General features: G+C 39.4%; 1 protein-coding gene across 4 annotated transcripts; it reads right to left on the bottom strand.

The window, feature by feature from the left end:
* Positions 1-2,257: 2,257 nt before the first annotated feature.
* On the bottom strand, positions 2,258-23,510 carry vps37a (VPS37A subunit of ESCRT-I). Of its 4 annotated transcripts, none has more exons than XM_061880461.1 (12): positions 23,058-23,510; positions 19,997-20,074; positions 19,241-19,358; positions 11,885-11,988; positions 11,528-11,747; positions 11,377-11,447; positions 11,114-11,241; positions 10,966-11,024; positions 10,805-10,873; positions 7,310-7,453; positions 7,119-7,207; positions 2,258-3,621 (listed from the first exon to the last, which is right to left on the bottom strand). In XM_061880461.1, exons 1-11 carry the CDS (start codon positions 23,165-23,167, stop codon positions 7,127-7,129), a joined length of 1,182 nt encoding a protein of 393 aa, XP_061736445.1. In that variant the 5' UTR covers positions 23,168-23,510; the 3' UTR covers positions 2,258-3,621; positions 7,119-7,126. The 4 variants fall into 4 exon arrangements, with proteins under 4 accessions (XP_061736445.1, XP_061736443.1, XP_061736447.1 ...); XM_061880459.1 differs by having other exon boundaries at positions 11,528-11,750; positions 23,058-23,509; XM_061880463.1 differs by having other exon boundaries at positions 19,997-20,071; positions 23,058-23,509.
* Between the last annotated feature and the right edge of the window lie 27 nt (positions 23,511-23,537).

Below are 23,537 nucleotides of genomic sequence, written 5' to 3'. Positions count from 1 at the left end.
GCCCACTGTATATAAGTATATATATGCGATGAGGTGGTGATTTGTCCAGGGTGTACGCCGCCTTCTGCCCGAATGCAACTGACATAGGCTCCAGCACCCCCCCACGACCCTAAAAGGGACAAGCGGTAGAAAATGGATGGATGGATGGATACATATATATTTTGCTTTCTATTTTAGAAACTTTATTGAAATTACAACCCCCATGGTGCTGTTTTGTACTGTTCCTGTACTTGTTTTGATTATTTTAATTTCTTGATTGTATACAAATGATTGTATTCCGCTTATTCCCATTGGGGTCGCGGGGGGCACTGGTGCCTATCTCAGCTACAATCAGGCGGAAGGCAGGGTACACCCTGGACAAGTCACCACCTCATCGCAGTGTATACAAATGTTGCATATTAGAAAATAAATGTTTATAAAAGAAAAAAATAAGAAAGTGGATATATTATACCAGGACCCCAAGCACAGGTAGGCACTGGGCTTTTGAAGATGTGTTCATGTCATTTAAATATTTTAGTTTAAAACAAATGATCATAATTGTTAGGATAAAGTTAGTATAACTGTATTATTAGACAATAACTAATGAAGAATGTCTATGACAGGGAAGCCCAAACTTTTTCCACTGATGGCCACAGGATGCTGGGGCCATTTTGCTATTTTTCACTTGCAAAAGCAACACAAAATATATGTTTTTCTTCAACTAGAGAATGCAATTTTGGCAGAAATTCCATGTGATTTCTGAAGAGCCAGAGCCGAACTGAAATGCTAACAGTTAGCACGCTGGCCAGATCGCATCAAGTAACAAAAAGTATTAGCAAAATGAGCTTACAAAATACAACAAACTAACTAATTCAATGAAATTAAACTAAATAAGCTATTTTAACACAGGGGTGTCAAACTCATTTTGGATCGGGGGCCAGATGCAGAAAAATCTACTCCCAAGTGGGCCAGACTGGTAAAATCACAGCACGATAACTTTAAAATAAAGACAACTTCACATTGTTTTCTTTCTTTAAAAATAGAACAAGCACATGCTGAAAATGAAGCCAGCATGTTAACAGGTGTCATTGGTCAACAAACAAAATATTTGATGCTGAGGTGTATACCTGGAAAATAGGTAGCATGTTAATTTTAGTGTGAATGATTCTGCCGTAGGCCATTAACAAATTTGCTACGGGCAGCAAATGGCCCCCGCGACGCATTTTTAAGCACCCCTGATCAAAGACTATACCTCCTATCACAAATGCGAAAATTTTTTTTGCCTGGATAGGCAAACTTAGTTTCTAACACTTCACTCCATTAACTCATGTCTTTTTTAATGTGTTTTACGTTTCCCTCTTGTCATCTGTTTTACCTTGTTTTAGTCGACTTTTTGAATCTGCACTGATGTATATCTTATGCGATGTCATCCAAGTTCACCTTTCAGCACTCAATCACTTTAGTACAAAAATGGGGTGAGATACAAAAGGTAAAAAATACACATAAGTGTCATCCAAGTTCACCTTTCAGCATTCAGACAATCACATTAGTACAAGAATGGGGTGACATACAAAAGGTAAAAAAAAAAAAAATACACGTAATCGACCTGGTGCAGCAGCAGAGGAGAAAACGAAAAAGTTTCACTTTGCAGCTCATATTCTGTAACTGTGGGGCATTCAAGGACCTTCGATTAAAGTTTGAAACTTTAAAATTTGTATTTCAATCCATATGTTGGCCACTTTATATTGAATTTGTTGACACATTGTCATAGACAAAAATACTATGGTCTAGAACTAGTAGACATGTTAACCCCATCTTTTAAACTAAACAACTTCAGGTTTTACAAAGCTAGTTTACACCAAATTCATGCAATTATTGTTTTTTAGTGCATGTATACCTATTAAATGTGTGTGTACAGGGCGGCAATGTTGCGTTTAGGGTGGAATAGGGATTGATTGATTGAAACTTATTATTAGATTGCACAGTACAGTACATATTCCGTAGACTTGACCACTAAATGGTAACACCCGAATAAGTTTTTCAACCACGTTAATCCATTCATGGAGGCCCTGAATTTGGTTACACTCATGAATACTTGCAGGCCAGACATGACTACAGACTGAAAGTAGTCCTAGGCTAAAATATGCCATATGTTCATTAATATGTGCTGTCCGTATTTCAGATAAGAGGCAAAAAAGAAGGCATAGAGATGATTACAATATACCCTTCACCACCAAGATCACAATATAGTGTTGAAAAAAAACGACACCACACAAGATATCTTGTAAATGCTTTAATACCCTAACATATTAAATAAGAAATTACACAAGGAGTCCAAGTATTTGATTGCAATATAGTCTATTATCAACATTATTTAAATACAGTTTTCAATTGTATTGACTTTTACTGCAGCATTTAACCAAATTCTCCTTGACATTAGTCAACATGTTACCAACTAAAGTCAAAAGAGATCAGCTACTCTATTTCCATGCACCAAAACTCAGGAATAAAACATTAAAGGCAATGTTTGATCAACCTTCATACCGTATTCAGACTCCCCCTAAAACCAGAACCAACAACAATGTTTTAAAGGTGGAATAATGTGTACAATTTCAAACCTTGAAGCGAGTGGGTTTTAATTGTCAAAGTATGACCCGGGTGCTGTCACATGTGAATCACAAGAACAGGGGAAAAAAACCCTTCACAGTCAACGTGGAGGACAATCAAAAGTTTCCAATGCTTGTTTATAGTTTGTGAGTGAAGGCCAAAGCATGAAGAATGGCACACAAACAGGCAGCAGCTTCTCCACTAAGGTGCGGCCTTTTTGACCCTTTTGCATTGAGTTATCCAACCATTATCTATAGCAATAAACTCTGCAACATCTGGTCAAAACCTGCTTGCATTCAATAAAAGAAATAAATTAGCAACATACAGTACATAAACATTAGTGTTATCAGAGTACTGCCTCATTGCTGTAAAATAATGTAAAGAAAACACTGATCATTTGGTTTGCCCGTCTGCAGACAGTATATGCTCTATTTTAACACCTGAAATGAGATTAATGACTACATTGTTTGACCTTGTTACATCCCTGATTGTTCAGTTCAATCTCAACAGTGCAATGTTGATATCAATTATGAGGGTAATTGGCTCCAATAAGATCCTCAGTTTAAGTAAACGAGAGGTTTACTGGGACATCTTTTCTTGGACAGAGTCTAACGACGTGGCCTGTGATCTCTGTGAAAGTCTACATACTAGAATTAAGTATTTTAACTGTCGGTGGTATTTATTGTTTGGTAGAAAATAGAGTGTATGGGAATACTGTCCTATGCTAATCGTACAGTAGTTACTTCAAACATGGTTTTACATCACCTACCACTGATGGATCGCAACAGAACATCATGTGCAACACAAAGTGTTTGTCTGGAACCTGAAAGCAAGTATTACTTCTGGCCTCTTGCGTTCTTCTGTCACTTCACCCAAGTTCTGAGCAAATGTGCTTCTTGTTGTTAATGCCACCATGGCTGCTATCATCTTCCTGTCCCTCCAAATTCCTCCCATTTTCCAAATTGGTAACTGACTTTGCACGTCCCGTGTCTTCATTCTTTTGGTCGCCAGCAGTTGGCTGGGAAAACAGCAAACCTGAGAAGAAACCATTGACAGGAAGGAAACAATGTCAGCTGTAAGTGATACAAAAGTCAGGAAATATATTTGTAAATAGAAATGCAGATCACCACGGTGTATCCCATCAGACATTTTACTACCTGCATTAAGCTACATCCAAATAGTCCGATTTCAGCAACAAAAAAAAAAAGCATCTGATATCAGTTTGCATCTAAACTCTTTGATATAAGCTCTACTACAAACAGTGTTTACTTGTATAAAGCTGGACAGCCAGTTAACATATAAATGTCATCTAAAAAGCACAAAAGTTTGATCTTTTTTGTCATCCATCCATCCATCTTCTACCGCTTATTTCCTTTGGGGTCACGGGGGGCGCAGGTGTCTATCTCAGCTACAATCGGGGTACACCCTGGACAAGTCTCCACCTCATCGCAGGGCCAACACAGATAGACAGACAACATTCACACTCACATTCACACACTAGGGACCATTTAGTGTTGCCAATCAACCTATCCCCAGGTGCATGTCTTTGGAAGTGAGAGGAAGCCGGAGTACCCGGAGGGAACCCACGCATTCACGGGGAGAACATCCAAACTCCACACAGAAAGATCCCGAGCCCGGGATTGAAACCAGGACTACTCATGACCTTCGTATTGTGAGGCAGACGCACTAACCCCTCTTCCACCGTGAAGCACTGATCTTTTTTTCATATTTTAGTGAATTCATTAACAAAAGGTAAACATGTAGGCTAGATGGAGCTGGCAACTACTTTACACAACAGCTAATGAGCACACCAGCAAAGTATGTAATGAGTGTCCTTAATTGAACAATATCTAAAGCACAACATTTGTCAATATAAACAAGTATTAAATAATTATAGTTGCATTTTACTTACAAATACAAAGTTTCCAAGGCAGAGGCGTATTAAAAAGTATTCACTAACAAAGGTCTCTGGATCATTCCGCTTCCTGAGCCTCCCCCTAATTTAATAAATATTGACCACTAGGTGTCTCTAAAAGACAAATTACCATTCCACTTCAAAAGCATAAAATGTGTCACAAGGTTAGTGTTATCAAACGTAGCATTTGAGTAATTTCACTTGAATAAACCGTTTCAAACAACACTACAAAATAATAACAGTATGCAATATGACTCCTGCTGATTGTGTAGGGGATTAATCAGCCAAATTCAAGGCTACACAGTATCAGAAGTGAAAAAGTTGTATCGGGACACTTAAAGTAATGTCAAAACTATGAACTATATGTTCTACCCACCAAAAAGCATTCATTCATGACTAAACAAACATAATACTAAATATTATGGCTAGGCGACATGGCAAAAAAATGGTGTCAATTAATTGTTCCATATAATTTGATCTTGATTAATATCACAATTTTTTTTTTTTTTTATTGAAGTCAGATTGTCCCGAGCCAGATTATGCCGAGTACCATTGCATCCGTAATGTTATAGCTTGTAACAGACATTTTCACCATGTAGGATTGAGATAGATAGATAGATAGATAGATAGATAGATAGATAGATTACTTCATTGCCACCTCAGTAGAAGCATTTAAGTCTCACCTTAAAACTCATTTGTATACTCTAGCCTTTAAATAGACTCCCTTTTTAGACCAGTTGATCTGCCGTTTCTTTTCTTTTTCTTCTATGTCCCTCTGTGTATCGGCTGGGGACATCTCTGCGCTGCTGGTCCGCTACCCTTGGGATGGTTTCCTGCTGGCTCCGCTGTGAACGGGACTCTCGCTGCTGTGTTTGGACTGGACTCTCGCGACTGTGTTGTATCCATTGTGGATTGAACTTTCACAGTATCATGTTAGACCTGCTCGACATCCATTGCTTTCCTCCTCTCTAAGGTTCTCATAGTCATCATTGTCACAGACGTCCCACTGGGTCATTATTGTCACCAATGTCCCACTGGGTGTGAGTTTTCCTTGCCCTTATGTGGGCCTACCGAGGATGTCGTGGTGGTTTGTGCAGCCCTTTGAAACACTAGTGATTTAGGGCTATATAAGTAAACATTGATTGATTGATTCCTTCAGGAAAATTGAAATTGAGGTGATAAATGCTGACAAGTGTCAATTTTATTCACATCTATCTACCATGAATTGATTAACGTGGACCCCAACTAAAACTAGCTGAAAATCGTATTCGGGTGTTACCATTAAGTGGTCAATTTTACGGAATATGTACTGAACTGTGCAATCTACTAATAAAAGTTTCAATCAATCAATCAATCAATCGATTGTGTTTACCGGAGGTGCAAACGGTACAGGTAACCCACACCACGGTGCGTACCTTGGTTTTTCTTTTTCTTCTGTACATTTTGGCGTATAAAGACAACTTTTTTCCACTTAAATTTATTTTGTTACTTTGCTTTTCATCAAAAACTTCATTCTGCAGTAAAACAAGTGGTATGCTGAAGACTATAAGACTTGTATTTCAGGTAAACATTTACTAAACAACACTTTCAAATGGTAAATAATTTGTATTACTTGATTACTTGTATACATCAGTGCTTCTCACCAGTGCTTTGGCAAAGGGCAAGAAATGACTCAGGTTTTAGATATTTATAAAACTCTAAATCTGTATCTGTATATTCAATTAAATACATTAAAGTGCAGTTTTGAATTTGAGGTACTGTATAATAATGTGTACAAACAAATAAAACATGTTTAATGATTATTTCAGGAACAAAATGTTTTCATCCACAAACTCAAAAATGATTTGAACAATGTGTCTGCAGTTTTTCCTGAGTTTTTAGTACATATTAAACCTGATCAGTTGAATTAGAGCAAACACATAACATAAAAAGTTTTTGGGGAATATATTTAGATAACAAATGTCTTTTTTTCCTGATTGAATTAGTAGGTGTGTTTATTCTCCCAGTCGGAACTAATGGACAAAGATATTCTGTGCCTGCCTGCGAGACCGCATTGAGGGCAGTATTACTGCACACACCGCAATGTGAACTCAAGCAGCCAGTGAGACTAAAATCCGTCACTAACCACTATTCCTTTTAACTTTTATGCTCGTGTTAGCCATTTACTTAGTTCTATTTTTATTTTGTTATTTTGGACTGCACTTTCATGTACGTGGGAAAAGGCACAAACCTGACTGAACATTAATTATGTCGTAAAAAACCTGGCTTTCGCAACACTGGACAGGGATGATCACATACAAACACGGGGCGATGGACACAAACACATTCACACGTACACGGACACACACAGGACAATGGTCAATAAAAGGCGGACTGTCCCGTGCAGGATCACACCAAACACCATTGCTCCCCTCCTGTTTACTACTGCAGGACATTTCCGCCATGTTTGATCCAAGTAATTATGGTAACAGCTGATCTCCATGATCAAACAGAAATGAATCGCAAGCATCGATCACGATTACGTAATGGCCGAGCCCTACTAAATTTACAATCATTATCACGACATGAAATTACAATCACATTATATGTGCAGTCCTTCAATTGTTCTTTAGTGTACCTGGTGTTCTAGTGGCTGGTGGGAAACTGTTCATGGGTGTTAATGGACTGTTGCAACTTCTCCTCTTTGGCCCTTCTGCTGTGGCAAAGCTGTTAGGTAGCACAGAAAAGAATGAATGAATGAATACACGCCTTCTTCTTTCATAGCAGCCACTCAAAATTAGACATTCCATGCAAGCTGGGTATGCTCACCGTTCTTTTTTCCATGAAGCTATTGAGAAATTCATCTATATCGGTGCGTCCCTCCAGAAAGTTTTCAGCTGTCTCCTCCGATTCCTCCTCGGCCTGGTGTGCTGCGACCTTCAACCGAGCCTGTAGAGTGCTTAGACTGCAGCTCTAGTGTGGAAAAGTAGTACACTTAGTGGCATGTTCATTTGCATTTCTCATTTTTGATTCAACTCATTTGATTCAATGATAATTAACACTGACAATATTTTAAACAATGAAATACCAAATCTTTGTTAATGTAAAAGAAACAGCGAGAAATAATACTTCTTAAAAACAGTTTTCCACTAATCCTCCCCGTAATTTCTTCATGTCGTGTGCCTATATTCAATGTAAACTCTTAGTGTGTTACCATTAAAGAAACATCTCAAATCAAGGCATTCCACATGACATAACTGTTAATTGAAATGCACGTCTCCACCCCTAAATATAAATAGACAAAAGAATACCACTTTTTTGTGGATGGTGAATACAGCAATAAGTAGACTCAAACAGCACATGTCACACAATCCACTCCTCAAAGATGATTTTTTATCACCGGAGTGGAGATAAGCTGCGTTTTTGAAAATATCCATGATACCGAAGTACATGTCAAACTACTTCCTTAATGACCGCCATAACCACAACACCAGGGGGAGCTCCACAAACCACGTTAAACCCAGATTCTGATCCAACAAAGGTCTTAACTCATTCTCTTTCTATGCCACATCAATGTGGAATGCACTCCCAACAGGTGTAAAAGTAAGTGCATCTCTATCCTCCTTCAAAACCGCTCTAAAACAACACCTCCAGGCAACTTCAACCCTTTACAAACACCCTCCCCTCTTCACATCCCATCCCCCCGGATTGTAAATACCCAAATGTAAATGATCAAATGTATTTCTAAAGTATATACTTGTTCCTATGCTATCTGAACTCACTGTGTTCTCTGCTGGCTGTACATATCCTACTAATTCAGACCTACACTGTTACACTGTCCATTTCTCTGATGATGCAATTGTTGATGACTGAAATGCTGATATCAACCAAACCCTCCTCATCCCATCCCCCAAATTGTAAATAATGTAAATATATTAATGTATATACTCTGATGATTAACCTGTGTGATGACTGTATTATGCTGATAGTATATATTTGTACCATGAATTGATTAACGTGGACCCCGACTTAAACAAGTTGAAAAACTTATTCGGGTGTTACCATTTAGTGGTCAATTGTACGGAATATGTACTGTACTGTGCAATCTACTAATAAAAAAAGTTTCAATGTGTGGATAGAGTGGACCTATGATGATTTTTGTCTTTTCTGATTTATAAATGTTGTTCAAATATTGGATACTTGTGTTAAACAATGTCAAATAGTCAAATTATAAGGTTCGTACATTTTGCAGTGTGTTTGCAGGTAGTTTTGCAGTCTGGCTACATCAGGACTTCACAGAGAGGTGGACGTACTTCTATTTGTACCTTTAGTAAACCGCGCAGTCAGAGGTTTCAGGCTTTGAAGACAATAAAAGGTAGGCTAAAGTGTTATTTTCATCTAATCTTGGCATGTGCATGATAACACTGACATGTAACATAAATGCTGCTGTTTAGTTTGAATAGAGAGTGCGCAGGTGTCCCTAATGTTGTGACCATCCATCCATCCATCTTCTTCTGCTTAGCCGAGGTCGGGTCGCAGGGGCAACAGCCTAAGCAGGGAAACCCAGACTTCCCTCTCCCCAGGCAATTCGTCTCGCTCTTCCCGGGGGATCCCGAGGCGTTCCCAGGCCAGCCGGGAGACATAGTCTTCCCAACGTGTCGTGGGTATTCCCCGTGGCCTCCTACCGGTTGGACATGCCCTAAACACCTCCCTAGGGAGGCGTTCGGGTGGCATCCTGACCAGATGCCCGAAGCACCTCATCTGGCTCCTCTCGATGTGAAGGAGCAGCGGCTTTACTTTGGTTCCTCCCGGATGACAGAGCTTCTCACCCTATCTCTAAGGGAGAGCCCCGCCACACGGCGGAGGAAACTCATTTCGGCCGCTTGTACCCGTGATCTTATCCTTTCGGTCATGACCTAATGCTCATGACCATAGGTGAGGATGGGAACGTAGATCGACCGGTAAATTGAGAGCTTTGCCTTCCGGCTCAGCTCCTTCTTCACCACAACGGATCGGTACAACGTCCGCATTACTGAAGACGCCGCACCGATCCACCTGTCGATCTCACGATCCACTCTTCCCTCACTCGTGAACAAGACTCCTAGGTACTTGAACTCCTCCACTTGGGGCAGGGTCTCCTCCCCAACCCAGAGGTGGCACTCCACCCTTTTCCGGGCGAGAACCATGGACTCGGACTTGGAGGTGCTGATTCTCATTCCGGTCGCTTTACACTCGGCTGCAAACCGATCCAGTGAGAGCTGAAGATCCCGGTCAGATGAAGCCATCAGGACCACATCATCTGCAAAAAGCAGAGACCTAATCCTGCAGTCACCAAACCGGAACCCCTCAACGCCTTGACTGCGCCTAGAAATTCTGTCCATAAAAGTTATGAACAGAAATCGGTGACAAAGGACAGCCTTGGCGGAGTCCAACCCTCACTGGAAATGTGTTCGACTTACTGCCAGGAATGCGGACCAAGCTCTGGCACTGATCATACAGGGATCGGACCGCCACAATAAGACAGTCCGATACCTAATACTCTCTGAGCACCCCCCACAGGACTTCCCAAGGGACACAGTCGAATGCCTTCTCCAAGTCCATGTAGACTGGATGGGCAAACTCCCATGCACCCTCAAGAACCCTGCCGAGAGTTGTGACCAGTTAAAGTTTATTTTCAAACGTGTTCTGGGAAGAAAAAAAAGCGGCCACGACTTCAAAATATATATTTAAACAATACATCTTTTAAAAGATAAATTATGTTACTTTTGGAAAGGGTGGCGTATTTAGAGTTGTGTTATTTACTATTGTCTGTGAGGCCATGCATGTGCACAGGCTGAGTCTTGACTGGTGATTAGATGGATGTGATTAAGGCAAGGAAATGGGAGTCTGTGTGTATAAGTGTGCAGTGAGAGAGCCAGCTTGAGAAGTGGAGATTGCAATGTAATTTTGGAGCGATTGCAACCGACAGTAACTAGAATCTTTTAATAAAAGTGATTGTTGATAGACCACTCCTTTGGCATCTTTTCAACGCACGGTCCAAAGCTGCTATTTAATATAAACAGTTCAACATAAAAACATCAGAATTCAGGAGTGTTTTTTTTTTTTACTTCGGACAAATGTTAGTAAACAAGGACAATCTCCAGCACAATCCAACACATTTGGCAGGTTTGTGGAGCCTATTCCAGCCGGTACACGCTGGACTGGCTGCCAGCCAATCACAGGGCACATACAACAAATCAGCAGTCATAAACACATTCACACCTGTGGACGTTAAAATGCATGTTTGTGATGTTTGGGTTTAGCGCACGCTCCATTATGACTTACCTCACTGAGATCATGCTGCCTCTGCATTTTTGTCTCAAAGGCGGACTTCAGCTGAGTCAGTTGTTCAAACTGCCAACACAAAACACATGTGAGCTGCTGCACAACAACATGGATTTAGGGGTTATGAGTTTGAGAAGGACATTGATTTATTAGTATGCAACCTTGTATATCATTTCTTGTCTTTTCTCTTCCAGCTGTGGTTCCATCTGAAGATTTCTCTCTGTAAAAAGACGTATGTGCCTGTCAACTCAAAGTTCTCATCGTAGATTTCCTCAAACCTTACAGTTGAGTGATGGGAGAGGAACGTACTTGCCATATCCACTATGTTAGTCACCAACTCTTCTTTATCATTTGTGACCTGCTTTAGTTGTGGCAATGTCACGAAGAACCTTAGTAAAACATCCTCATTTTCGGACATTTCGGACAGCTGCGTCAGACTGGGGCACGATGCAGCAAGGGTGGGCGTACAAGTAGTCAATTATGTAACAGAAGAAAAAGACAGAAGGTATAATTTTTGTTCAATCAAAAATCACACAAGCTTTTTAATGGTTTGATAATTGAAATGGTATTACTTGAAGTCACAGAGTTCAGCAAAAGACTCAGGAATCTCAGGCATCTTATACACATGTCCATTTAGTCCAGCCTGAAAACAAACATTAATTTACATCAAAGCAAATAATTTAACAGAAAGGCAGCTTCTGCCTGCTTTTCTTAACGGTGTACCTGTAAATCTCCAATGGGTACGGGCAATGGCAGGTCAGTAATAAGTCCATAAGGAGCTGGACCACGAATGCACCCATGGAGGTCAACCCCTGGATGTAGCACTGGACCTGGTCCAGCTGGACATGGTGCAGGAGGCGGCGTATGACTAGGGCCAACATGGCGAGAACCATAGTGGTAACCCTGAGACTGGTAAGGAGGCATGCCTGATTGCTTGTATATGCTGCTGTTGGGAATATCAAATACAGTTAATATTATTTGCATCTCTTTTCAGAAAAATTTTTTGTTTTATTTTAAAATAATTTAGCCTGCTGTGTCAAAGCCGCTGGTAAAATTGTTCATAAAAGAGAGCAGACTCACTATGGAAAGCCAGACGGGCCGGTGGACATTAGGGCAGGAGGACTCTTCCAGAATTCATCCAACAGACTTTGAATGACTTTCCCAAGGTCCGAGTGCATGCCAAACTACAACATAAAAAGAACAGAAAGATCATCTTTTGTATACTCTCAAATTGTTGTAGTGAAATTTTTTACGTTTGAAAATGCAAACATTTCCACACTTTTTCACTTTAAAATGATCGCAAACCCTTTCCCTTTTATCTTCTCAGGGCCCTTTTATCTTCTCAGGGACCCTTGCTCCCTTTCCTCTTCATCCTTGTTTTTGAGCCACCTCTTTTTTATCAGCACTCCACTTTGGTTTGTCGAGAGGAAAACACCCAAGCATAGGGCATTTTTTTTCAAGAAAAACTAAATGGCACCGAGTACCCATTGAGAACAGCCGCTGCATGACCACCACGTATATTTGATTAGCTAGACGTGAGGCGGACGTGACGTCATGTAAATCCAAGCATTTAAAAAAAATACAGTACAGAACTATTATCTAGCTGGCAACTAGAGCTCTAATCGCTAGCTGACAACGAGCAGGTTAGTCACTAGACCCCAAAAAATTAATATAGAGATGGAGTGGGGATCCAATACTTTTATATAATGTATAAAATTGGGTTTTTAATTAAACTGGTCCTAAAAGGCCCCTTTCCACCGCAGGAACCTTACAGGAACGTTCCCATTTACCCTGATAAATAAAGTTCTCCATGTGTTTCTACTAGGGCTGGGCGACATGGCAGAAAAATATCACAATTAATTTTTTCAAATTATCCGACCTCAATTATTATTAGGGCTGCGAATCTTTTGGTGTCCCACGATTCGTTTCAAAATCGATTTTTTATTTTTTTTCCCAACACAATTCTCGATTCAAAAACGATTTTTTCCCGATTCAAAAGGATTCTGTATTCATTCAATACATAGGATTTCCGCAGGATCTACCCCAGTCTGCTGACATGCAAGCAGAGTAGTAGATTTTTGTAAAAAGCTTTTACAATTGTAAAGGACAATGTTTTATCAACTGATTTCAATAATGTACATTTGTTTTAACTATTAAACGAACCAAAAATATGACTTATTTTATATTAGTGAAAATATTGGACAGTGTGTTGTCAAGCTAATGAGATGCGATGCAAGTGTAAGCCACTGTGACACTATTGTTCTTTTTTATTTTTTTATAAATGTCAAATGATAATGTCAATGAGGGATTTTTAATCACTGCTATGCTGAAATTATAACTAATATTGATACTGTTGTTGATAATATTCATTTTTGTTTCACTACTTTTGGTTTGTTCTGTGTCGTGTTTGTGTCTTCTCTCAATTGCTCTGTTTATTGCAGTCCTGAATGTTGCTGGGTCAGGTTTGGTTTTGGAATTGGATCGCATTGTTATGGTATTGCTGTGTAATGTTTTGTTGGATTGATACAAATATTATTTTTGTTTTTTTAAATCGATTTTTTAAAAATGAGAATAGATTCTGAATGGCACAACGTGAGATTCACGATTCAAATTCGAATCGATTTTTTTCCCACACCCCTAATTATTATCGTGATTTTTTAAAACTAAAGGCGGATTGTCCCATGCCGAATTATAGCGAGTATTGTTACATCTCTCCTATTTACTACTGCAATATCTTGTAACAGACATTTCCGCCATGTTTGATCGAGGTAATATATTCTAACAACTGATAACTGTCATTTGAGTGTCTGCAAGTACGCATTCGAGGCAGGATTACAAGTGAGCTGCAGTGAGACTAAAGTCTGTCACAAAAGCCTCTGCTCCTTCTCAATGTTGGGTTTCAACTTCTATACTAGTGTTAGTCACATTTCTTTACTTTATTCTTCTGGGCTGCACTTCCAGCTGTGTAAGAGGGAAGAGGCACAACACTGATTAATTACGTCATGACGAGCTTGACTTTTGCGACGGTGAAACAGGAGGTCGCGCACACACAGGACACAAAAACACACACACACACACACACACACACACACACACACACACACACACACACACACACACACACACACACACACACACACACTTAATCACGGGCAATAAAGACACATTGTTCTGTGAAGGGTAATAGCAAGTTTGTTGATTCCCTGCTGTTTACAACTATGGTAACTTTCAACAGACATTTCCACCATGTTTGATTGAGATAAAAACGGAAACAGCAGATCACTGTGATCGAACTCAAATTAATCGCAATCATCGATCACGATCACAATCATATATTCGACTACCCAGAGTTTCCACCAAAATCTAACCCGGTGGATTTCATTCTTCAGGAACTTTTTTGGAGTTCCTGCCAGCGAGGATGCACTTCTGAAAGGTTCACAAAACCTTAACATTAGCGGGCTGTGCTGTCGAACGCTGATTGGTTGAACACAGTTCAGGGAGTTCCTAAAACTTAATTTTTAAACACACAACCGTCATTACGAAGTTTATTTGTTGGTATTTCTATTACACTAACCTTTACACTAGAAAGAAAGAAGAACAAAAGGAACTTTCGTCTTGCAGGAATTTTTGTGGGGCACTTTTGTGCTGAGGAAAGCTGAACCGTGGAACTATCTTGCTGTGTTTTACTCAGCTGTAGTCTTTAAACTAAATGCAGTTTATTGCTGTTTATTATTTTTAACAAACTTCATTTGGATATGCAACTGAAAGAAAAAGACTCTTAAACGTTTTTACAGTGGAGTATGGAGCCAGACTCTAAGCAACGACTTCAGCTGCTTACTACTCAGACTGTTGGAGAAAAGTAAAATAAAGGAGGCAGTACACGAGTGGAACGACGGTAAATGACATCAAATATTAACTACAGTGTTCCCTGGTTTAACGCTAGGGTTACGTTCAAACAAATGCCCGCTTCAAGTGAAATCCATGTTGTAGAAGTTGATTAATTTTTTTATTTTTGTTTTTTACATGTTTTTGTTCATTATATATTTTTTCGTTTACACTATGTTTTTTCATTTACTGTGCATGTTTTTTTCATTTACATGTTTTTTATTGTGTTTTTTTCGTTCACAGTACTGTACAGTATAAGTTTTTTCGTTTCTTATATGTTTTAAGTTTGTAAAACCTTAACACACTTTATAAACTTTTCTCAGACAGCCATTTACATTTTTCTTGTTGAAACACTCTCAAAGTTTAAATCTTTGTGGATTTAAGAAAATAAGTACAGTACACTACTGTATTAAATAATCAAACCAAAGATCATAACCTGTTTTTTAGGGCTATTCGATTTTTTTAAACTATAAACAAGCCCGGGTTTTATCATAAAGCCCGCAGCATTTCCACACATAACCAGAGTCACACGATCTTTTTGGGCCTTAAATCCTGCGCTTTTGGCTTCATCCTGGGAAGGGATTTGTTTCCAAAATAAGCCTGTGTCATCCATATTAAAAACTTGTTCAGGATTATATTCCTCCCACAGTACACATTCTGTACTGTACAGGACACATGGCATGAAGAAGATTGATTGACAATGGTTTACAGTCCCTTAGCAAATCAGGATGCAGAACACAATACACTGTAAAAAAAAAAAAAAAAGAAGCATGGAACACTAAAAAATTACACACAAAAAAAAATCTGTGTAACAGCGAGGCCGTGTAAAGTGAACCATGTTGTAGCGAGGGAACACTGTATTTACATGTTGTGAAAGTAGTCAGTGACACTCCATTCCAAACTGAATCACCTGACCCTCATGAATGTATCATTTACTAAGAAGACAACTTTAAGACAGTTGGACATTGCAGACAAAAGCTTGACTTGACATGAACAATTCGGTAAAAAAAAAAAAAATTCTCATCATATCGCTCTGTATATTATTGCGTTGTATTTCATTTACTTACTTTTTAGTAAAAGAACTGTGACCTAATAGTGTCTGTTATTTACATTCAGTGTAGAAATATACTAAACAACTCTTTCATACGTCATCAGCCTGATTTGTATAAACTACACGGAACAGTGAAATGAGGTAGCAATAGTTCCAGAAAATAAAGGTTCCAGGAACCAAACGTTTGGTGCAAAAGGGCCTATTAGCGTCTTTCACCATTAAGAAACGACATACCCCAATCTAAACTTGTGCAAACAAATTAATCTCCGAGCAACTAAGCTATTCAATAACAACAATGACAATAATTAGTTTCACACTTCAGAGTAAATAAAGATAATATTAGGGCATAGTTATTTTACAAAAGTCTAAATAAATGAAATACAAAGCAATAATATCCACAATATGATTTTAAAAATATCGAACTGTTCATAAAAAGTCAGGCTTGTGTCCGCCACATCCAACAGTCAGAAAGTCATCTTCTCAGTAAATTATGAATTCATGAGGTTCAGGCGATTCCTTTTGGTCCATTTCCAATGTCAATAACAATATATAAATAATAAAAGTCACTGTTTATCTCACGCTGACAACACAAACACTTAGCTTTTGCTTTTTAGCATTAATATTCTGTTTAGTCAGGTTTAGGGTTATAACTACACAAATGGGGTATTACTGACTACTGTACAACAAGTATTGAAGCAAACAGCTAATATTTGATGTTATTTACCTTTGTTCCACTTGTGTACTGCCTCCCTTATTTCAAATTGTCCAACGAGTCATAGTAAGCAGCTGAGGTCGTTGCTTCGAAACCCGCTTCATACTCCTCCGTAAATACATTTATATGACTCCGCCTACTTCTCGTACTGAAATGAAGTTTGTAAAAAATAAACGATAAACTGCAAATAGTTTAAAGGGGAACTGCACTTTTTTATTTTTCTATTTTGCCAATCGTTTACAATAATTATGAAAGACATGATGACGGACAGATTTTTTAAAATGCATTCTGATTTGTAAATAAAAGTCCGCTTACAGCGGAAACAATGGGAGCTCCTCTACTTCTCCCATAAAATCCAATAAATAACCATTCAAAAACCACCAAATATACTCAATTTACATTTTGTGATTTGAATATTAACAAAGTCTTAGTGATATTGTTATTATAAGCGCTAACGCGGACAAACTATTTATAGCGGCGCCGTGATTATATATCGATATACACGATATACCGCGGGTTTGTCTCTGTGCGATATAGAAAATGACTACATCGGGATATTCGAGTATACGTTCTCACGCAGTTGCTTTTAGCTGCGGGCATTAGATTACAGGCTCTTGTCGCTCTTTCCTGTCTCTCCTTCTCACAGACAAGCGCACCTTCTTACACACGTCACATACTGTCACGCCATACGCCACATACGTATACGCCCTTGCAGAGCAGAGAAGTAGCAGCATGGGTAACATTAGCTGTGATGCTAGCGGAGCCGTGCGAGTGGTGATACAAAAGAGAGAAGGTGCGAATGAAGGAAGAATTCATTCACAAGAAAAACAGCAGGGGGTCCATCTTCTGGCGGTGGTTTGGCTTCAAGTGGGAATATGTCGAACAGACAACCGTAATTTTTCAAGTCTGGGGCAAAAGCGCTGCTACAAAAATTAGCATTACTGCTGATATGTAGCATCATATGAAAAGTCACCTGCTAGAGAATGAAGAGTGCTTACGCCACGTATCAACATCTCCATTCGGTGCAAAACGCCCACACCATCAAAATGCCGAAGCAAACATTTCCAGATCAACAACGTATGAAAACAATTGTCAACAACAGAATTTAATAACGTCCGTAGTAACCTACCACATAGCGAAGGACGAACACTATTTGATTTCCTATTATTCAGCTCCTTTTTATTTGACACTTAAAATGTCTCTGACAATCTTGCACTTTCTGTATTGGAAATGACATGAACGTTTGTGCCACTGCTTAATAACTGTTTAATAAATACAGTTTTGGTCAATTGACTTAGTTGTGATTTCCTTCTCTGCATGAAAGTTTAAAAATGAGCACATATTAATGCAGTATGAACAAAAATACTTTAATGTAGACACAGAATCATCATACTGCTGTGATAAATGTATCAAGTGTTAATTCAAGGCCAAGGCAAAATATCGAGATCTATATTGTGTATCGCAATATGGCCTAAAAATAGAGATATTTGAAAAAAGGCCATATCGCCAAGCCCTAATCTCACCTGATTTTGAGACGTCTGAATATGTATTCCGACAAGTTGATACACTTTGACAGCCATTAGGAACTCAAAACTGGCGAGGACCACACGAAAAGACGCCCAAGAGTTTTCAAAAAAGTCGCCGCACATATTCAACGGCGGTTGTGTGTTTGAGCATTAAAGCTTGCGAGCTGGTGCCAGTGACTCTGTAAGTTTATCAAAGTGAAGTTATCAATCACATTTTTTTTATTAATTTTAATTTTAAACGGTAATACTAACAGTCGGGAGTTTTACTGCGGTTATAACTAATATTGTTTATCGTTACATGCCTACCTTATAATAATGCAATACACCAGGGGCGCTCACACTTTTTCTGCAGGTGAGCTACTTTTCAATTGACCAAGTCGAGGAGATCTACCTCATTCCTATTTATAATTTATATTTATTTATTTATGAAAGAGACATTTTTGTTAACAAGTTAATGGTGTTTAATGATAATACAAGCATGTTTAACACACATAGATTCCTTTTTTTCATGAAGACAAGAATATAAGTTGGTGTATTTGATTCTGATGACTTGCATTGATTGGAATTAGACAGTGGTGCTGATAACGTCCGCATTTTCAAATGGAGGAGAAAAAAAAGTCCTCCTTTCTGTCCAATACCACATGAAAGTGGTTGGATTTGGCATCTCATTTGTCCAACTTGCATACTCGTTTTTAAACACTTTGTTATGAGAGTAGCATATGTGTGTGGCCCTTTAATGTCTGGCAGCAGGTGAGTGACGTCAGTGAGTGTGCGGGTGGGCAAGCAAGTGAGAAAGCGGTCGCTGAGGGCAGGGGACAAATACATTGGCATCCATCTCGGTAGCTTGCTAGCTTGTGCACGCTAGCTTTCTGACACTCTTATTTTGTTAGCACAGGCAGGATGAAACAGGTCTTTTATGGTGAAGACAGGAACTGTGCAGTCGGTCTTTAGAGTTTTGACAGTAGGTACGGAGTCTCTAGAAATAAAATGTGTTTCTCTGCGTCCGCCCTGTTAGTGATTTTTTTCTTAAATATGAGCTCGCAGCAGCCAGCGTCATCTCACAAGATCCTCGGGTGCCGAGAATGTCAAGCAACTGACGAAAGTGAAGTCTTGGTATGATTGATGATTGCTCATTTTTATGTATATTTTTTAATGCCTGGCTTGAGATCGACTGACACACCCTCCGAGATCGACCAGTCGATCGCGATCGACGTAATGGGCACCCCTGCAATACACGATATGAACAAATCAGTTATACTTACATTAGTGATGAGGGGGCTTGCTATCACAGTGCCATTATTGCTGTCAACGAGGTGATGACCAACAGGAGGGTAGACACTAACGACCGGCTTATCTTGAGGGAATTGAGGAGGAAGAAGACTAGGGAGAAAAGATTTTGACATCATCAGTTTAACACAAACATGGAAAGCTTTTACATAACTTTAAATATAGGACAATAATATTGTAATAAGATATCATGGACATTTGCAAGGCAGTAGGTGTTTGTGAAACATTTGGTTTTAGTGAAGTAAAGTGAAGTGAATTACATGTATATAGCGCTTTTTCTCTAGTGACTCAAAGCACTTTACATAGTGAAACCCAATATCTAAGTTACATTTAAACCAGTGTGGGTGGCACTGGGAGCAGGTGGGTAAAGTGTCTTGCCCAAGGACACAAAGGCAATGACTAGAATGGCGGAAGCGGGGATCGAACCTGGAACTCTCAAGTTGCTGGCGCGGCCACTCTACCAACCGACCTATACCGCCCCCATAGTAATTTTGTGACAGTGGAAAAAAAAGCTGCTAATAAGGCATATCCTAAAAACATTAGTCGCTTCTAACACTCATATTGTTAACATTATCACATGTTGAACAGTTGACTCTGATTAGAGGTTGGCCTGCGCTGCTCCTAACGAAGAAGAACCAGCATCAGATGCAGAAGATTAGTGTGAACCCTGTAAAATTGTAGAGCTCATGATCCTCAAAACACTGTGACGGTGACTGCTATTAAAAACTCACATGTTAACAGTGATGGTGGAGTTGTTGACTGTAAACGGGATCCTGTACTCCACATCTTTCTGGATTTCTGCAATGCTGCTTGGGATAGAAAGAAACATAGGAAAAGCATCATAGCTAAGATGAGTGTGGGGAAAACAATGATTAATGTCTAAAAGTTTTAGAAAAATAAGCATGTCTGTTCATAAAAAAAGTGTTTTAATATATAATAGCTGTCAATCATTTTTACAGATGTTCTCCTTCTAATTCCTTCAAATTCTTGACTAGTAGTTTATGATCAACTTAATTATTCTGCATAATTGCGCTACCAAAGTTGATGTAATATTTGCGACCTACAAAACTAATAGATATAACTAGGAACTAAACACAATAAAGAGCTGTACCGCCCCTTGTGAGCGGCACCGGGGGCAAGGGTGAAGTCTCCTGCCCAAGAACACAACGGCAGCGATTTGGATGTCAATAAAGACTCCAACTTATCTTGCGGTTGTGGGAACAAATATGGGGAAAAATAAATAACGCAAGAGGAAAAACTAGGAAAAACTAACAATTGAAATAAACAGACTACTATCCAATAAGTGGGATGGCGTGGCGCAGTGGGAGAGTGGCCATGCGCAACCCGAGGGTCCCTAGTTCAATCCCCACCTAGTACCAACTTCGTCACGTCCGTTGTCTCCTGAGCAAGACACTTCACCCTTGCTCCTGATGGGTTCTGGTTAGCGCCTTGCATGGCCGCTCCCTCCATCAGTGTGTGAATGTGTATGTGAATGGGTAAATGTGGAAGTAGTGTCAAAGCGCTTTGAGTACCTTGAAGGTAGAAAAACGCTATACAAGTACAAACCATTTATCAGGTGGGGAGTGAACCTGCAACCCTCAGGTTTCTGGCAAGCCAGCTCTACCCACTACGCCAGTGGTTCTCAAATGGGGATACGCGTACTCCTGGGGGTACTTGAAGGTATGCCAAGGGGTACGTGAGATTTTTTTTTTAAATATTCTAAAAATATAAACAATTCAAAAATCATTTATAAATATATTTATTGAATAATACTTCAACAAAATATTTATGTAAGTTCATAAACTGTGAAAAGAAATGCAACAATGCAATATTCAGTGTTGACAGCTCGATTTTTTGTGGACATGTTCCATAAATATTGATGTAAAAGATTTTTTTTTGTGAAGTAACGTTTAGAATTAAGTTCATGAATCCAGATGGATCTCTATTACAATCCCCAAAGAGAGCACTTTAAGTTGATGATTACTTCTATGTGTAGAAATCTTTATTTATAATTGAATCACTTGTTTATTTTTCAACAAGTTTATAGCTATTTTTACATCTTATATTCCAAATAGTTTAAGAAAGACCACTACAAATATTTTGCACTGTTATACAATTAAATAAATCAGAAACTGATGACATAGTGTTGTATTTTACTTCATGTCTTTTTTTCAATCAAAAATGCTTTGCTCTGATTAGAGGGTACTTGAATTAAAAAAAAAATTCACTGAAAAACCACTGCACTTCGCCATGCCGCCCCATTTATTGCATAGTAGTCTGTTTATTTCAATTGTTGGTTTTTCCTTCATTACCTCTTGTTATTTATTTTACCCCATATTTGTTCCCACAACCACACCTTAAGTTGGAGTCTTTAATCTCGTTATATGCAAATATAATGACAATAAAGTATATTCTATTCTACATCAAACTAGACAGATGACTGCAACTACCAGTGATCATGCAAGTTGAATGTCCTAGTACAGGGGTGCCCATTACGTCGATCGTGAGCTACCAGTCGGCCGCGGGGGGTGTGTCAGTCGATCTCCAGCCAGGCTTTTAAAAAAAATAGACCTAAAAATTAGTGATCATCAATTTTCACCAAGACGTCACTTAAATGACATTCACGGTACCGGAGGGTCTTGTGAGATGACGCTGGCTGCTGCAAGATCATTATTATGAAAATATGACCGAGAGGAAGGCGAGAAACACTTTTTATTTCAACAGACTCTCGCGCCGTACCTTCCGTCAAAACTCTAAAGGCCGACTGCACATTTCCTATCTTCACAATAAAAGCCCTGCTTCGTGCTGCCTGCGCTAACTAAATACATAGTCTCGGAAAACTGGCGTGCACAAGCGATCCCTCAGAAAGCTGGCGTGCACATCACTTGTGCACGCCAGCTTTCCGAGACTCTTATTTTGTTAGCGCAGGCAGCATGAAGCAAGGCTTTTATTGTGAAGATAGGAAATGTGCAGTCGGCCTTTAGAGTTTTGACGGAAGGGACGGCGCGAAAGTCTGTTGAAATAAAAAGTGTTTCTCGCCTTCCTCTCTGTCATTTTTTCATAATAATGAACTGGCAGCAGCCAGCGTCATCTCACAAGACCCTCGGGTGCCGTGAATGTCAATCAAGCAAGCTACGGAATTTGCCGCCAATGTTTTTCTTGTAAAGTGTATGGAAGCTGGATGAATTAGATGCCAAAAACCAACCACTTTCATGTGGTATTGTACAGAAAGGACAACTTTTTTTCTCCTCCATTTGAAAATGTGGGCGTTATCATCATTACTGTCTGATTCCAATCAATGCAAGTCATCAGAATCAGGTAATACACCAACTTATATTCTTGTCTTTGTGAAAGAAAGACATCTATATGTGTTACACATGCTTGTATGATCATTAAACACATTTAACTTGTTTACAAAAATGTCTCTTTCATAAATAAATAAATTATAAATGATATATATAAATGAGGTAGATCCCCTCGAGTTGGTCAATTGAAAAGTAGCTCGCCTGCAGAACAAGTGTGGGCACCCCTGGTCTAAAGATAGCCAACTGGATTAGCAAACACTGAGCTACGAGGAAGTGTTCGCACGTATAAACCACGAAAACAAAACAGCCCACGCACAACACTTGATCTCCACCTTACTCCATATTACCGGACGTGAGCACTGCTAGTTAACTGCTAACCAGGCAGCTAACTAAACCGTTTAGTCACGTGTTAGTCCTGGTTAGCAAATAGTTAGTGAACCGAAACACATGACAGCTTTAATTAAAGCCTCGATGGCCGTGTTGTTACCTGGGATGAGCAGCTTTTAGTGACTCAATCTGCCGCTGCCTTTGTTGCTGAAGGCTGTTGAGTGGAGGGTGAGGTCCGGAGCCTTTGGAGACGGGGAACAGCCAGTTCATTCTATCCTAACGAAACGCTAAATTAGGCGACAGAATGTTTAAAAAGCGGCGACAAGGCGACCCACTTAAACGGAGCTTTGTATGGCTGACGCCATTAGCTAAGAAAACGCCGTCAAACACCTCCTTCCTGGCAGAACATGCGTTCGTTGCGGAGATATCAAATAATATGACCTCGCATGCGGTACCGAGTTAAATAATGAAGAGGGTTTTAGTTTCCGTTTCCAAACTAACGCCACCGAAACGTGGTTAACTCCAGCTAAGGGGAATCAACATTGAATTTGACGCTTTAGCAACTTATTTACGTAACACGTCACGGTAAAGCTACGTATTGCGCAATGTCCGGTGTGCTCTTTCAGAGTAAAACATTTTG

This window comes from Nerophis ophidion, linkage group LG20, assembly GCF_033978795.1.
Source record: "Nerophis ophidion isolate RoL-2023_Sa linkage group LG20, RoL_Noph_v1.0, whole genome shotgun sequence".
Classification (NCBI taxonomy): Eukaryota; Metazoa; Chordata; class Actinopteri; order Syngnathiformes; family Syngnathidae; genus Nerophis; species Nerophis ophidion.
This window is presented reverse-complemented; position numbering and strand designations above follow the sequence as displayed.